Source organism: Balaenoptera physalus, assembly GCF_965194825.1.
Source record: "Balaenoptera physalus genome assembly, chromosome: 5".
In the NCBI taxonomy this organism is placed as follows: Eukaryota; Metazoa; Chordata; class Mammalia; order Artiodactyla; family Balaenopteridae; genus Balaenoptera; species Balaenoptera physalus.
The window spans coordinates 125,127,214-125,144,929 of record NC_138884.1 but is presented as its reverse complement, the minus strand read 5'-3'; the positions used below and the strand labels follow the sequence as shown (position 1 = coordinate 125,144,929).

General features: G+C 36.9%; 1 protein-coding gene across 12 annotated transcripts in view; it reads left to right on the top strand.

The window, feature by feature from the left end:
* Positions 1-17,716, top strand: part of LOC309661250 (bifunctional heparan sulfate N-deacetylase/N-sulfotransferase 4) — an 823,039-nt gene that overhangs the window by 756,221 nt on the left and 49,102 nt on the right. For all 12 annotated transcript variants that reach the window (XM_082462799.1, XM_082462798.1, XM_082462797.1 and 9 more), the window contains one exon: positions 15,551-15,733. In XM_082462799.1, the coding sequence (XP_082318925.1) occupies positions 15,551-15,733 (183 nt within the window). The remainder of the gene's footprint in view (positions 1-15,550; positions 15,734-17,716) is intronic.

Here is a 17,716-nt window from a genome sequence, read left to right as displayed (position 1 = left end):
AGGAGATAAGTGAAAGATTGTTTGATCACTATATGGTGGCTTAAAATATTTAAATTAAAGGAAAAGCAACTTTTCAAATTTGCAAGCATTCATTCAATTTGAAAACTATCTCTTTATGCTCTTGATTTATAAATTTGTATAGCCAAAAAAGAAATTGTACTGCATTTTATTTTTTTGTTTGCATTTTATTTTTTAAAAGTATTTTTATGACTTTAAACTCATTATCGGTAGAATAGTTATTAGTTTTATTAATTAATATAAATGTATGTCTTAATAAATGATAAATTTTAAAATACAAACAACTGGTTAATGAAACCATGCTTCAAAATGAGTGAGCTATGAAATATATAATTTTTGATGCCCTGCTTTTAGCCATTTATATATTTGTTGAGTACCTTCTTCAAAGTTTAAAAAACTGGCAACACATGACCTAAATTCAATTCACAGATATGTTTTGTTTGGGAGGAATATTGTTCACCATTACTTAAAAATGTAAATGTATTAACAAAGTTTATATGAAGTCTTGAAAAGAAGCATGGCCATCTACTGGAGAGTAGAGAGCAAAGCATGAGCTTGCTAGGTCAATACTGACACCACCACCCCTGATTGTCTTGAATGTGAATTTGAGCTTTCTATCATGTGCATCTTGTTTTTGTTTTGCTTTCTTAAATTTATAAATCCAAACTATTTTATTATACTTTAACTGCTGGCCCCTACGTTCATCTGAGTGTGTGGTTCCTGTTCTGTCTTATGCCAGGAACTATGCAGAGTCCAAGATAAAGAAATGTATAAAATTTTTCCCTGCTCCAGATATGCTCACAATCCAGTGGAAAAAATAATTAATTAATTAAAATATAATAAACAAGCGTAGAAAGCCATATTCAAAATGCTATGGGAACACAGAAGAGAGAAAAAATTTCATTCACATGTTGCCTCTTTGTCCTTTCATTGAAGAAATATTACAAAGACAACATTTAACTCTTATGTCAGATGTGCTGAAATAAAAAACACACGATATCAATACAAGTACCAAATTAAAGCACAGGAACAATTTTCGGGCACATAAATTACTTTTGTTTCAGGAGCAAAAGGGTCATGAATACGAAAAGTGTTGAATTCTGAGACAATTTGTCATTATTAAAATTAGTGCTCTGTCAATCCAAAATCTCTGTTTCAGCAATCCTTCTGTGTTACTGCAGCTGCTGGTTGAGTTACCAGATCCACGTGCTCCAGGAGATCCAACAGCAGTGAATGGACTATACTTTTTAATCTGTAATAGCAGATTGTGATCTGTAATGGTAGACTGTCAGGAGATGCTACATGCTAAACACTCAAATCTCAAAGAACTGCTGTGACAGATAACCAAGGATGGAGCTGTTTTGGTACTGAGAAATGCACACTTGACAGGAATGTTTTTGTTCACAAGGCTATTCATGTATTTAAAAATATAGCCTTCTGGCATGCAGATCAGATTTTGACAGCTTGGAAATTATAGGACATTTTGCTAGTTCAATAAAAAGAGTGAGGCCAGCAAAACCCACAGTTATATCAGCATAGTGTATAAAGCAGAAAATAGGAAAATGGTAGACAGAAGTTTAAAAAATGGTGAAATGAAAAGATAATTTTTTCTTCATATCTGACCATTGCAAAACCATAAAGGTCACAAGTCACTGAGATGACTATCACACAGTAGGGTCATTTTAGCCGCCTGGCTCACTTTAGTCAAAATTTCAGTACCCCTGTTTTTAAATATGTATTTTGATATTATTTGTCAATCATGATGTTTCAATAGAGGAGTTATTCTAATAGTCTTCATTTAGCGTTAGGTGGAACACCATTCATATCCTTTACGTGACTTCTTTACTAAAAGACAACAAAGAAAAAAAAACCAAACCACAGATACATTTAAATGAGAAACAATACCTCTTAAAAGTTAATTCAAATCAATATTATAAATGGATATTGATTTAACCCATGTTAAAGCAAGTTTTAACGTAGATATAAGCATTACCTATGTTAAAGTGTTTAGATAAAATAATTTTAAAGGTACCATATCACTGTGAGCTATTAGAGAACTATTATTGGAAAACATATGATTATATAATGTTTATTGAGAACTCTACGTGTGCTACATTGAACCTTGCTTCCTGCAGGGTAGGGGATTCAATAAGACTATCTTAACCAGAATCCATAACTCTCTGGCCACTTCTAGTTATAAGAACATTATAAATATTTTAAGTTGAAAGTTGTGACTTTAAACCCAAAGATTTTTCCTTCTCCCGATGTTGACTGTGTCTGCTTGTCTCCCCAGTAGCTTGGAGTTTGTGTAGGTGTGCACACAAGTCTACATATGGATGTGCAAGTGAATATGTCTGAGCGCATATGTGCATGAGTGTACCTGCACATGTGTGTGTGTGAAGAGTATATGTGTGAGTGTGCAAAGTCTGGTATCTGTTCTTGGCAATGTATGTACTCTTTATTCATGAAATCCTTGTTCTGGAGCCAACTTTTCTCAAATAAAAATAGGTACTCTAGCTTTCTTTGTTTTATGTCAGCATGACATATTTTTCTCCATCCTTCTACTTTTAACCTGGTTGAGTCATATTTAAGGTGGGTTTCTTGTAGACAACATATAGAGTCTTGATTTTTTGATCCATTCTTATAATCTCTATCTTTAATTGTTGGATTTAGAACATTTACAATAAATGGGATTATTGATAGTTGGATTAGTATCTACCATGCTATAACTGTTTTCTATTTGTTGCATTTGCTCTTGCCCCCTTTCTTTTTTGGTCTTTGCTGGTTTTAATTGAACATTTTAAATGACTCCATTTTATTTCCTCTTTTAGCATGTCAATTATACTTCTTTTAAAAAGATTTTTAGTGGTGGCCCTAGAGTTCGCAATATACATTTTTAACTAACCTGTGATTACTTTCAAATAACACTATACTGTTTCATATGCAGTGCAGGTACCTGTACCAGAGTATTCAGAATTCTCCCTTCCCATTCCTTATGACATTCTGTATCTATAAAGTGAGTAGTTTAAAGTATAAAAATATACTTTAAAAGATTGAAAATATTGTTAATTTACAGAAAGTACTTTGAGATAATTTCAGTCTCTGTCTACCAGTCATTACTAAGAAATCCCTTGTCCCACTTCTCTTCCATTCCATTACTTTGGCAAATCCCCAATTCTGGAAGAATTCAACTGTCTGCCCTCTTCAGATCTATAGCTGGCTTCTAACTGACAAAATACTGGAGAATATCATACAGCTTGGAGTCTCTGTAAATTTATGTGGTCTCAACAGACCCCTCAGAGCAACCATAGCAAGAGCCTGTGCTTCCCTTTTTAGCTTTCTCTCTGGTTCCCTGTAGCCACTGTTTTAGAGCTTTTGTTTCTCAATCTTTTCTTCTATTCACTCCTCTGTTGTTTCCTATTTTGGTAAAATTGTTCTAGTATCCAGCCAGTTACCTAAGGCAGAAAACTGAGTGTCATCTTTGATCGCTTCTTTGTTTCACTTTTCACATATGATCAAACACAGATCATTAGAGATTCATTATTTTTTCCATCTTTATAGAGATATAATTGACATATTGTGTAAGTTTAAGATGTACAACAAGGTGATTTGATACACATACATCACAAAATGATTACCACTGTAAGGTTAGTTAACACCTCCATCACCTCACATAATTATCATTGCGTGTGTGTGTGCGTGTGCATGTGTGTGCGTGTGTGTGTGCGGTGAGAACAATTACGATTTGCTCCCTTGGCAACTTTTGAGTATATAATAGAGTATATGGTACGGTACTGTTAGCTATAATCACTATGCTGTCCATTAGATCCTCAGAACTTATTCCTCTTATAGTTGGAAGTTTGTATCCTTTGACCAACATCTCCCCATTTCTCCCACCTCAGACCCCCTGGTAACCACCATTTTACTCTCTGTTACTATGAGTTTGACTTCTTTAGATTTTTTTAGATTCCACATATAAGTGATATCATATAGTATTTGTCTTTCTCTGTTTACCTTATTTCACTTAGCAGAATGCCCGCGAAGTCCATCCATTGTTTTAAATGGCAGGATTTCCTCCTTTCTCATGGCTGAATAATATCCCATGACCTGCATGTCTTTGGGGTCAGTTACTGGAAGATTATTGTGATCCTTTGGTGTTTCCTTGATTTTTCACGTTCTTTGAAGTCTTGCATCTCCGTCTTCACATTTGAAGTAGTAATCACCTCCTCCAGTCTTTAGTAACTGACTTTGGGAGAGAAATACCTTCCTTCAGCCCTGCTAGAGATTCTGAGGTTTTCTCAGCCCTTCTTAAATACACTTTCTCCACACTTCTTCTCTCTTTTGAGAGAGTTCTTAGTTGTATGCCTTCTCTTGATCCTGTAACGTACCAGGATGGCTTCTGACAGTCTCCCTTTTGCTTTCCCAGGGGTGGAGCTAAAGCTGAAATTTGTAGTCTCTTAATAGGCCACCAAGTCTGCCTGGCTCCCTGCGCATGTTCATTAGCTGTCTGCCGAGGCTCTTGCTGCCCTTGGAGCGTGCACTGAGAGCCGGCCACAGCGTAGGAGTGTGTGTGGGTGAGGCGTGCAGGGCTCTGGGGCTTCCTGTAGGCCATGTGGGGGAATCTGCAGACAGGCATGCCCAGAGGCTTCTGGATGGGCTTCTTGATGGAGTCTGAGAAGCAGTTAGTAGGATCCACAACCTTTGAATCCCTCTGAGAGCCTTATCTGCCGCTCTCCCAGCCTCTTCCCACCTCGCAGTCATACAGCTCATGGCTCAGGATGCTGGAGGGAGTGAGAGACACGTAGCCCTCTTTGGCGGCATCCTGCGTAGCTGGGGAAGCTGGGTGCTCCTTCACCAGCTTTCACTGTCCCCTCAGGAGGAATCATGGGTTGAGAAAATGTCTCTTGGCCCTGAACTATGCTGTCTTGGGGGAAAGGTGATGTGAGGTAAACTCAAACTCTTCCTCTTACCCTCTCCAATGCATCCAAACTCTTCTTTTTTTTTTCTCTCTAACGGTGATGTGTTGGAATTTCTCCACTGGAATCTGGACTTCCACAAGGGCTCTCTCATCAATGGGTGATTGTCTAAGACAGTGTTCTCCAGGGACCCCTGGACCGAATCCAAGAGGGGCCGGACTCAGTTCATAGGCCACTGCAGGGACCACAGCTGGGACTGAGGTCTGTATGCCTATTACTCTCCCCCCACCAACACACACACACACACACACACACACACAGGTGGGATAGACTCCTTCTGTGTCCCTTGGCGTGTGATGCTGGATCCCACAGCTCTCTCAAAGGCACTTTGGTCCATGGATGTATGCCAGATTGTTATTGTTTGAAGGAAAGACACAAATAAGGGGCATCTTATTCAGCCACATTGCTGACATCACTGCTGGAGATTGATTATCTTAATATCACTCGAATCTATTTAATTTCTCTCCTTTCCCGTGGCCACTGGCCAGGTCATCATTATCTCCCAATCATATGCCTAGAAAAACCTCCTAAATGACTCCTGACCTCCAATCTTCACCCTTTTTCATAAAGCACTCAGGATGTATTTCCTAAAATGCATATCTGACTCTCTCTCACCCCTATGCAAAATCTGTCAGTGTTTCTCCATTGTTCTTAGGATTAAAGCCCAAACCCTTCAAGAATTTAAAAGATTGATATGACTGGTCTTTTCTTTTCTCTTGCTACCTTACCCCTTTGCATGGACTACATTGCATTTTTAGTTTCTGGAATGTAAACTTTCACCAACACAGTTCCTTCTTCTAACACATGACCTCAGCCTCATGTCACCCACTCCTACTCCAACCCATTCTCTCACCTGAAGTGCCCCTAACTCATCACTTTTCAGATCTTAGCTCCAAGGTTCTTTTTTTTTCAAGAAGCCTTCCACAAGCCTTAGATCAATGCCCAACTGCCTGCATCTGTGTGATGTCGTAGAGCAGGGAATTTCCACATCACATTGTATTATAATCTGCTATGTTCTTTTCTATATCAACACTTAATCCTAGACTCCTTTAGGCAAAAACTATTCATAAGTTATTCACAATTATATTTCCAGTTCCTAGTAGACTGGCACTTAGTAGGCATTTAATAAATATTTGTCAATTGCTTGATTGTTTGAATAAATAAAAATTACTTATTTTCCCCCTGAAAACTGTTGAACTCTGATACTGTTAGTGCAGCTTACACCAATCACTAATGGACATGTTTTCTCTACCCAGGGGCTGAACTGCCCGTGATTATTCGCAGGGTTATGAATTTGCACTTCAATGACTTTTATGTGGCATCATTGCAACATGGTTGGAAAGGAGATTTGATGTCTTGAAAAGAGAGTAGTGCTAAGTAGCTCAGATGGAAAGCAGCTTTGGTAGTTTGTCTTTGGGTAAAATGGTAGATCTTTTTTCAAAATCAGGGCATTCTAAAAGGCAATTACTGTCACATCTAAAACCTCAGTTCTGACTTAACTATTAAAGCAAGACAAAACACAAATATATGCAATAACAATATGGTTGTGAGCATGTGTTGCCTTTTAATGACTTAGGCCTCTATTAATGTACAAGAAAAATGGAGAGCTAAGCTCCTACTCACTGAAATAGAGCAGGAGCCTTCTGTTCTCTGTTAGAACAGCTGCCCTATTTCCGGCTGCTTTGACGAAATCACTGCCCAACTTCTTTATTCAGGAGGATCAGTGTTTACACTCTAGCTGGTCTTGAATCAAAACAGTTCTGATTTGTTAATAATTCACTAACCAAATATTATGACTGAAAAACTGGGACACTGGTAAATAATCAGATGCAGAATGGAACTTCTGTTGCATTTAGTCTGATAATGGAAATGGAAAACACAAATAAAAAAATGTAATTTAGCCGTTCATTGTATCCTGTTAAATGCCAGCTGTTTTCAGGGATTGAGGATAGAATGTTTTGGTTTTCCCGTCACATCTTTAGAATATGGGAATAATTGGAAAGCAATTAAGTTATTTCACATTTTCTACTAGCAAAAGAAGTGTATGGTACCAAGGATTCATTTGTTTATTCAATAAATATTTGTTGTGCGCCTAGTATTGCCAAACTTCTTACAAACCCTGAGGCGATAGCAGCAGTAGAGTGTCTAGACACAGGGAGTTTACATTCTAACACGGGAGTGAGGAAACGATAAATGACCAAACAAATACATAATATGGCAAGCGGTGAGTGCCTTTAGGGGCAAGGGAGAGGGCTGGAGGCGCTCTTTGATTTAGGGTGCATAGGGGTAAAGCAAAGCAGACCTCAGCTCATGGCACTACTACCCTTGAGTCCTGTCTGTAAAATATCCTCATGGCACTTTTTGAAATGAAACAAAGGATTCCATTTAACAATCTCCTCCTATACTGATTTTTAACTGCAGCTGTCAGAGGTGAATCTGGGGGGTAAAATTTGCATTTATTAAGAAATTACATGAAGACTACAAAAGAGCTTCATATATTAGGTATCAAACTTAGTGATTTTTACTCTGGTGTAAATATACCCGACGTTTTCTGTTTTGACTAGAAATCACAGTAATTATTATAAGCACCATATATGCAGTTATTTCAGCGGAACAAAGAAACACCGACTTTGCTTCTAAAAGATATTATTATCGCTGAGATATATATCAACTAATTTAAAATTATATTTGATATGTTAACTACTCCATAGTTACCTTACTTGAATGTGCATAATGATGATAAATTTTATACAATGTTTTTCATTTTACAAAATATTTTGGAATTCCCCAACTCATTGGAGCATCACGTAGAACTGTAAAGTAAGGTATTGTTTCCATTTACAGTAGAAAAGTCAGAGATTCAGAGAAATTAATTGATATGGTAAGGCAGAGACAGTCCTCAAACCCAGGCATTCTGGTTCCAAATTTCACATTGCTACTGTCCCACTGTGTGCAAACCAAACCAATGTGAATTATAACAGCAACCCAAAGTCCTTTCTCTATATTTTCTGACTTATGCAATAGAGACTCCCAGGATAATATTTTAATTACTAACTCTTTTGTTTTTTAAACTGTTTGATTAGCATTATTTTCTTCATTAAACCTGCTCCAAATTAAAAACAAAGGTTTAGTTTGGGTTTTTTCTGTTTGTTTTTTACACACCCAAGAAAAGTCTTCCTTTTAATAGTCAAGGGTGTGGGGTATTAAAACATCAACTAAGAATAGTAATTAATTATAAATGCCTGTGGTGATGCACATATTACATGAAACCACATTGAAAGTCACGTGGAGCAAAAGAGCTCCCTCTGCTTAGTGGTTTAGTTTCACTTAAGTTTCCTGAGTGGTTGAATCAATAGATTCAGTAGAGTTCAGTTTACTCAGTAGAGATTTAAAGCCATGAACTAAATCATTCCTACTTTTTTCCTGTCCATCTGCCCTACAGATGGTGAGATATGTTTGATTTTGGAGCTATTCTTTGCTTCTCTTTCTTCCTTTTGTTCTCTTCCTTCCTGCCCACCTGCCTTCTTCCCTCCCTCCATGCTTCCCTCCCTTCCTTCGTTCCTTTCTTCCTTCTTTCTTTCCATTCTTTATTCCTTTCTTCTTCTTCTCCTCTTTTTCTTTCTCCTTCTAAGAGTAGTTCTTAGAGAGATATATCTTGAAGGGTCTGTTAAAATCAAACATGTTTCTTTAAGATTGGAAGGTTGGGGGGCTTCCCTGGTGGCTCAGTGGTTGAGAGTCTGCCTGCCAATGCAGGGGACACGGGTTCGAGCCCTGGTCTGGGAAGATCCCACATGCCACAGAGCAACTGGGCTCATGAGCCACTATTACTGAGCCTGCGCGTCTGGAGCCTGTGCTCCGCAACAAGAGAGGCCGCGATGGTGAGAGGCCCACGCACCGCGATGAAGAGTGGTCCCCACTTGCCGCAACTAGAGAAAGCCCTCGCACAGAAACGAAGACTCAACACAGTCATAAATAAATAAATAAAATAAAAGAACGTGAATTTCTTTAAAAAAAGAAAAAGAAAGAAAAAAAAAGATTGGAAGGTTGGGGTTACTTTTAATTTCTATAACACATTTATATTAAGAAATATGCTAATCTTTGCAAATGAAATAACCATTTCTCTCTTCAGTAGGAATTATCTTGAAATGTTCAGAGTCAATAATCAGTTGAAATGTATGTGTGTAGAAATATAAATATTGAAATATTGACTTTTATTTCTTATACTTCTAAAAAATTTTAATACATAAGTGAAATTTTATGTTGGATCAATTCTAGGAAAAGTACACAAAGAAATGTTAGTTTTAACCTAATATTGTTACAAATAAAATCTACCAGGTAATTAAAATGATAGAAGGAGAAAAAGCAGAAAATAAAAGTTAGATGAACTTGCTGCCAAAATCTCTGGCAGAACACTGGATGTGAGAGAGCACTGATTCTGAACTCGCATGCCCAACTTTGAGCACTGATTTGCTAGGATTTCTTCTATAGTCTCAGAAAGATCACTTAAACCCTTTGATCTTCATTTCCTTTTCTTTAAAAATTAGGATGAGTTCTTAGTACCTAATCAATACAACAAAAATGAACATAAAATCCCATGGCAAAGTTATTAAATAAATTCACATTAAGAGTCAACAACATCATGTGTTTAAAAGAGATCAATCATTGACCAATCATTCAATATATGATACATTTTTAAAAAAATAAACTTGTATATCTCAATAGTGAATTCCAATCTAATGATGGGTTTTAGATTGAGTGGCAGAGTAATATAATTATATTAGGTTTGGGCAAGTATTCCTTACTCTTGGCATCTGAAGACATAGATGTATACATATACCAACTTATTAGTTGCCCAGGACCAAAAAGTAGTACCTGGGGGGCCTCTAATTATTTCACAACAATTATGTCATTGGTGTTTAAATCTGGAAATGTACCGGCATACAAATTGGTAATGTTAAGCATAATCTGACCCTTAGTATCTTTTGTGTGGTTCCAGCCTATATTCAGAACAAATGAAGACATAAAATTGCCTTTTATAGGAAAAATACGAGTATGATGCCACAGCACATAAGATGAGCCATCAAAGATGCCTTCCCCTTATTTCTGTCTGTCTTCACATTTTATGAGAACTAAAAGCCTCATCAATAATTTAACAAACTAATGGACATATTTTTAGACACAATGGACTCTTTCTGAAAAGCAGTACACTGACAGGGCCACAGAGGCAAAAATGGAAACTAACTGCTAATATTTAATGTTTATCTTGAAAAGTTCTGTGCTGTGTCATGAGCACAGGGCAAGCTGCCTTAAAACAGAGTACAGCTCTTCTTTCTCTGCAAAGCTATTGTTTCTGTATTTGTTATAATCATGTGTTTTTCCTATGAGCTATGTATGCAACAACTCTGTAAATGATTTAATTTTTAAAGGCACTATAAGGCACAGAACTGATATCCAAATATTTAATGTGTACTTTAAATAAGAATACATGCTCTAAAAAGATTTTAAATTCTAATTTAAGATACTATACTTGATATTCTGGTTGTGGATATTAATATCCATACAATTTACAGTGACATTGTGCTTGTCATACAGGTAGGAAAAGCCAGAAAATTATTCTGGTATTGGCAGTCTGAAAATATTTTAGCTCAATTTAGAGAGGGTTGATGCTTCATTTTCTGGATAAAATAAAGCCTTTGCTTTTTATTTTATTTTTCCCTTTTTTCCTTTATCTTTTCTACTTAGTAAGAGAGGCAAAGTAAAATGCTATACAAAACAATTGTATGACTTGCAACTAAAGACTCAAGAACAGCCACTTGGCCACTTTTACATAACATTGATACTATCCTGTTTGTCTCTACAACAGGCAGTGCTTTTACCCACATTTAAAGATTATCCTTAGAGTTCCATTATTTTTATGCAATTCCCTATTATCAAGATTTATACATCACTTTATTTAAAACCTCCTTTTTCCTTGGACTATAGACACATCATTAAATGGATTTATTCCACAGGTAATGATCTTCCTAAATTTAGTGCATGCATATTGCATCTGACATTGAGAAATGCTGTTATATATTTTTAATGAATAATTAGACTATGAGAGTGCCTTCAAGATTGGTTTTTAATGTTTACAAGGTAAAAGGAAGAGTTTAGATTTGTTTCTTGTTCGGTTATAATGGAGTTGAGAGTGTTGAGAGTTGAGGAAGGGGCATATGTAGCAGCGTCAATGAAAAGGTGGGGGGCAGCCCAGAGGCCAGCTTGGTGACAGAAGCCCGACCTCGGTGACCCCTCTGGAAGGCCTGCTGCAGGTGGCCTGCTGACATTAGCATTTGATATCTTATTCTTAAACTCATCCATCGAACACGGTGTCATTGCCCATCTTTATCATGTGAGAGGTAAACTGCTGCTGTCCGAATCCATGCAGATCTCTGAGCTGCAATATTTCAAGGTACAGTGGGTTTGCATCTGCAAACCATTTGCACCAATGTAGCACAGTCATACTTTTTCTAGATGGTGCTGTGGGGAGTATTGAGCCAGAATAGTCTTACTGTATCCTTAAGGAAATAACAATCAAAATAAATAAATAAATAATAACACAGAATAAGTGGAGGAACATACACTGTCATATAAAAAATAATAGCGGACTTCCCTGGTGGCGCAGTGGTTAAGTATCCGCCTGCCAATGCAGGGGACACGGGTTCACGCCCTGGTCCGGGAAGGTCCCACATGCCGCGGAGCAAATAAGCCCGCTTGCCACAACTACTGAGCCTGCGCTCTAGAGCCCGCGAGCTATAGCTACCGAGCCTGTGAGCCACAGCTACTGAGCCCGCGTGCCTGGAGCCCGTGCTCCGCAACAAGAGAAGCCACTGCAATGAGAAGCCTGTGCACCGCAACGAAGAGTAGCCCCCGCTCGCCGCAACTAGAGAAAGCCCACACGCAGCAACGAAGACCCAACGCAGCCAAAAATAAATAAATAGATAAATGAAAAAAAAATATTAAAAAATAGTGATAATAATAATAACAGTATACTATGTCTGTGAAAAATTATTTGCAAATATTTCATACTGCATTTCTTTCAACTTCCCTTATTTATGCTTCCAACCACATCCATTCTTAATTTGTCTTATTCTTCCTACACTCTCTGACTAGGTTTTGCTTTTTTTTTTTTTTTATTAACAAGCCATGTGGCCAGAAATACTGAAACTAAAATGTTCTGTCTGCACAATAGCTGCTTTTAGCAAGTCAGATATGCACAGTTAAGCTGTGCTTGCAGAATCTTTCTTCTGAAAGTGCAGTCAATTGACCATGTGCCAGCACTAACGTATTCCTAGCCAGTAAAGCATGTGCACATGCTACCCTGTACGCAGTGATTTCGACTGCTGTGGCCGGGGTGCTCATCTTTTTTCTCGGCAAAGGAACATGTAAATGCAGAAGCATGCCTCAGCTTAGAACCATGCAACATCTCCAGACCCTGCTTTCTTCCAAAGGTGGATTTTCCGTTTGCCCTGCATCAGTGTTATACTTCCTTCAGAAAGCAAGGCTTGTTCTCTTAAAGAAATTCTGGATAAATGACTTAGAATTAGCGGGCCACAAGATCAGTTAGAAGCATTATGGCAATACCCTAACAAAATGGTATACATCTGCCCATGACATAAAAATAATTTTCACAGTATTCTTCAAGTAGTATTTTTATTTACAGTTTTGTCCGATTTTAGACACTTACAGGTGCCTTAAAGTTCCATCTTAAAATAACAGTGCTAGAGGGCAGGTGGCAGATTTCTAGGACGTTATTGTATTTCTTCAGGCATTCAGGCGCTAGCCTGGTTTTTCAGTCCCAAGAAACTATAATTATCACGGAGAACACTGCTTACACTGTCTTATTTCTTAATTACAGTAGCAACATGAGATAAATGCATACTTACTGGGATCAAATGCATATTATTTTGTGGTGATTACAAAGAAGTTCCCATGACAAAGATTGCAATTATATGGTCATCAAGTACTGGTACTGTGTTATGTTCTAAAAACTCTATAATTAAGTCCTGCCAAGAGGGCACTTCCTATTTGAAAAAAAGAAAAAGAGCTTAAGAGTGAGAGAGAGTTTGGCCAATGTAAAAATCAGTGACATAGTTACCCTGAGCCTGTTCAAATGATTCCACATGAATCTTAAGATCATTGTATCAGCTAGCATTTGAGGGCTTTAATTTAAATTTCTATCTAAACAAGCTATGTAAGAATATTCTTTAAAATAGCTTTTCTCTTTTTTTGACCTTTAGAATGAAAAACTTTGAATATACCCCGGGGAGGTGGGGGAAATGGACTGGAAATATGATAGGAGTGATACTGCCTTCAAAGATAAATTTGCAGTCTGTCAGTAAAATTCTTTTCAAATATTATAATTCGTTGTCTGAAAAGTTTTCATGTAAGATTCCAAAAATAATTTATGTTCTGTCATTCTGATTTTTAAAAAATGACTTTAAGTTGCCAAGATAATACTTACATAAATTTTCCACTTTCTTCTATAAATAGATATTCTTTGTCTTTTATTTTCAAAACGGCAAATGGAAAACGATGGATTTCAAACTCTATACATAAAACTATTTGGGTGAAGGTTTCGGATATATCATGTGTCAGATTTGCCTAGGTTTTAAATTCTGCTCTGCCATTGACTAGATGTGAGACTTGAACAAATTATTTCACTGTGCCTCAGTTTCTTCATCTGTAGAAGGGAACAATAACTGTACCTATCTTGTAAGATCGTTGTGAGGACTTAATCATTTCATACATGTAAAGGGCTTAGATTTATGCCTAGCACATAGTAAGTGCTATATACTTTTTAGGTGATATTTATGGGGACTAGGCCAAGTTCTCCCACTCTCTTCCCCACCTTCAACCTTGGTGAGGAGTATCTTTAATCATCTTAATGGGCTTTCCTCAGAGGATCCTTTTCAACATTCTAGTAAAGGGCATTCCATGAACCTGATACCTTTGACTTACACTACCTTATCAGAGTGTTGTTTTTTTTTAATTCTTGTGCAAACTAATGCTCTATTATTTTTTTCTTCTAGTTTTATTGAGATATAATTGACATACAGCAGTGTATAAGTTTAAGGTGTACAGCACAATGATTTGACTTAACATACATTATGAAATGATGACCACAATAAGTTTAGTGACCATCCATCATTTTATATAGATACAGAATTAAAGAAATATTGTCTCCTTATGATGAGAACTTAGGATTTCCTCTCTTACCAACTTTCGTATATAACATAGAGCAGCGTTCATTATCTTTATCGTATTGTGCGTCACATCCCTCATAGTTATTTAGCTTGTAACTGGAAGGTTGTACCTTTTGACTGCCTTCATCCAATTCCCCCTCCTCCAGTACCCACTCCCCGCCACCGGCTCTGGTAGCCACAGATCTCATCTCTTTTTCTATGAGTTTGTATATTTGTTTGTTTGTTTGTTTTTTGAGGTATAATTGGCCTACCACACTACATTAGTTCCTGGTTCACAACATATTGATTCATTATTTCTATACATTTAAAAATGACCACATGATAAGTCTAGTTACCATCTATCACCATACAAAAATATTAAATATTTATTGACTGTATTGCCCACACTGTACGTTTCATACTCATGAGTCATTAGACCACAGAAAAAACAAATAAACAAGTTTTCTTGAGTTTGATTTCATTTCAACCTGTATACATATCTATACCGAAAAAGGTCTGGAACAGGTTTTTAATTTTAGAACTGGTCTAATTCTGGTTTTTCTCTAGGTTGGGAGTTATTAGATTATTGGATTTGATAGTTCTGATTCCACAATGGGGGAAAAAACTGATATGTAAAGTAATACTATACTTTTAATGAGCAGTGAGGGGATGCCAATCCCAATCACAATTTTTATTTTAAGAGTGAGCTTAAGAGTGACTTTGAAATAGAAATCAAATGTGTGGCTTTCTACCTGTATTAGTCTTTGCAAGCTGCCATAATAAGACACCACAGACCGGGTGGTTTAAACAATGGACATTTATTTTCTCACAGTTCTGGAGGCTAGAAGTCCGTGATCGAGGTGCCTGAAAATTCAGTTTCCGGTGAGACTTCTCTTCCTGACTTAAAGACAGCCGCTCTCTGGCTGTGTTCCCAATTGGCCTCTTTTCTGTGCATTGCAGGGAGGAGGGATAGAGACAGAAAGAGACAGAGAGAGAGGGAGAGAGAGAAAGAGAGAGGGAGGGATGCACTGTGGTGTCTGTTTCTTTTCTTATAAGGGCATCAGACCTATCAGATTAGGGTCCCACCCTTATGACTCCATTTAAGCTTAAGTACCTCCTTAAAGAACCTATCTTTAAATACAGTCATATTGGGAGTTACGGTTTCAACATATGAATGTGGGTGCGGTGTACACAATTCCGTCCATAACACCCCACCTGAAACGATAATTGTACTTCTCATGAAATTCAGTGTTTAGGTGAGGTACTTCCTAGACCTTGTATGCCACTTTTGAGCATATGCATATGATATTTATGGTCTTTTTTTTTTTTTTTCAGATCAGCATTTTCATGACCCATTTGTCAAACTATGGGAATGACCGCCTAGGGCTGTACACCTTTGTGAACTTGGCCAACTTCGCGCAGAGCTGGACCAACCTGAAATTGCAAACTCTGCCTCCAGTGCAACTAGCCCACAAGTACTTTGAGCTCTTCCCTGAGCAGAAAGACCCTCTCTGGCAGGTAACACTGCACATTCTCTCCTGGGCTGAAAGAAAAGAAACTAGCAATTTGTGAGTGCCGAGTTTGTGTTAGGAACTCTGCTGGAGATACTAAAACTGTCATTTAATGCAAACTTCTTTTTTATCCAATAGTTTCATTCTCTTCAATAATATTTTTTATTTGTTTTATGGATTAAGTGTTCGCATTTTGGATTTGTTTTTCTGGGATTTTGTTAGTTGGTCAGTCAGTTTGGAAGTTTTGCATTGAGGATGTTGTTTTATTGTTGGTTTTTTCTCAGAGCGAATCACTTTGACTTGCATTTAGTGTGGGCACTAACTAGCAGTAAAATGGTTAGGCATTGGGTATCTAGGAAGATAGAAACCAAGGACCACCTTATCTAAGAGTGTAGAACTAGACCCTGATATGTGTGTGTACAACACAGATAGTCTAAATAAAAAAGGGAAAAGCAATTTTTACTTCATGCTCATACAGGTTCTATCTTTAAGATGTCTTCGTATGTTTTTTTTTTAATCTAATCTTTTGCTAGGATCATATCTATTAATAAAGAAGGAATTGTCAGTTTTAGGATTGCTTTTATGAATAATTCAACTTTATGTGGGAGCTACTGAGCCTCAGTGCATGAAAATGTAAATGAGCTGCTTCTTACCATTTATCTAGGAAAATGCCACCTTCCACTTTCTCGGTTCTTAATGCATCAGATTACATTGACCCTCACAATCAATAAGCTGGCTGCAGAGAGCAGATCACATGGGCTCCTGCTAAGTAGTCAGCAGAGGGCTAGCATCCTCGTTAATGAGAAATCACTGCAAAACAGACTTTTTACCATCCTCTCTCCCTCTCCTGTGTTTCTATTCCATAATTCGTGTTACATGCCCCTCTGTGTCTATATGGTCAGGAATTCATCCACCATATGTTTATTGAGCATCTACTATGTATAAGGCAAGGCTAGTTGCTGTTGAGAATGCAAAGAAGAACAAAATGCAATATTTTCTCTCAAAGTCAGCAGAACATTTCCTTGTTATTCTTATTCACTGCTATATATTTCAAAATGTGTTTTAAAACTGCTACAGTAAGTCATACTTTATTTTGATGATTTATTCAGCAGCTTGACCAGCTATATGTTTGGTGTATATATTAAGTAGGTGAATAAATAGATAAAGACATAGTTCTTGTAGTGTATATAGTCACACCACGTAGATGTTGAATTTCATAAAGGCAAAGCTTTGTCTCCCATAGTGGTAGTTACTCAGAAGTGCGCACATACTTATAAAATTGACAAATCATTGATAGTAAATCAATTCTTTTTTCACACATGTTTATTTATAAGATATCTATAATTCATGGTTACAGTAACAATGAAAAGTAAGCAACTTAACAAATGTGGCAGACAGATGATCAAAAAATGAGTCAATGGCCCCAAGCTCTACTCTTTCTTTTCCTTCATAAAAAAAAAATGCTTTTTTTATGAAGAATTTGTATTTCTTAATATTGTGTGAGTTTTTTAAAAATAAAGAATTGTATTTATTGATATTTTTGGTATCAGTGACACTGTTCATTTTGTTAGGGAATGAATATAATCAAAGACATGCCAGCTCCAATAAGATTTGGTTAATATGATGATTTTATTTTACTTTATTTTACTTTATTTGTTTTTTATTAATTTTTATTGGAGTATAGTTGCTTTACAATGTTGTGTTAGTTTCTTGCTGTACAGCAAAGTGAATCAGTCATACATATACATATATCCACTCTTTTTTAGATTTCCTTCCCGTTTAGGTCACCACAGAGCATTGAGTAGAGTTCCCTGTGCTGTGCAGTAGGTTCTCATTATGATGATTTTAAATACGATGATTTAATGCTTGTTAAATATGAAATACTGTGCTAGTTGATTGGGGGTATAAATGAAAATTAGAATGAGAAAGTAGAATTATTCCTTGAGAACTACGTTACTTTGGAAGACATGAGAACATATACACACACAAA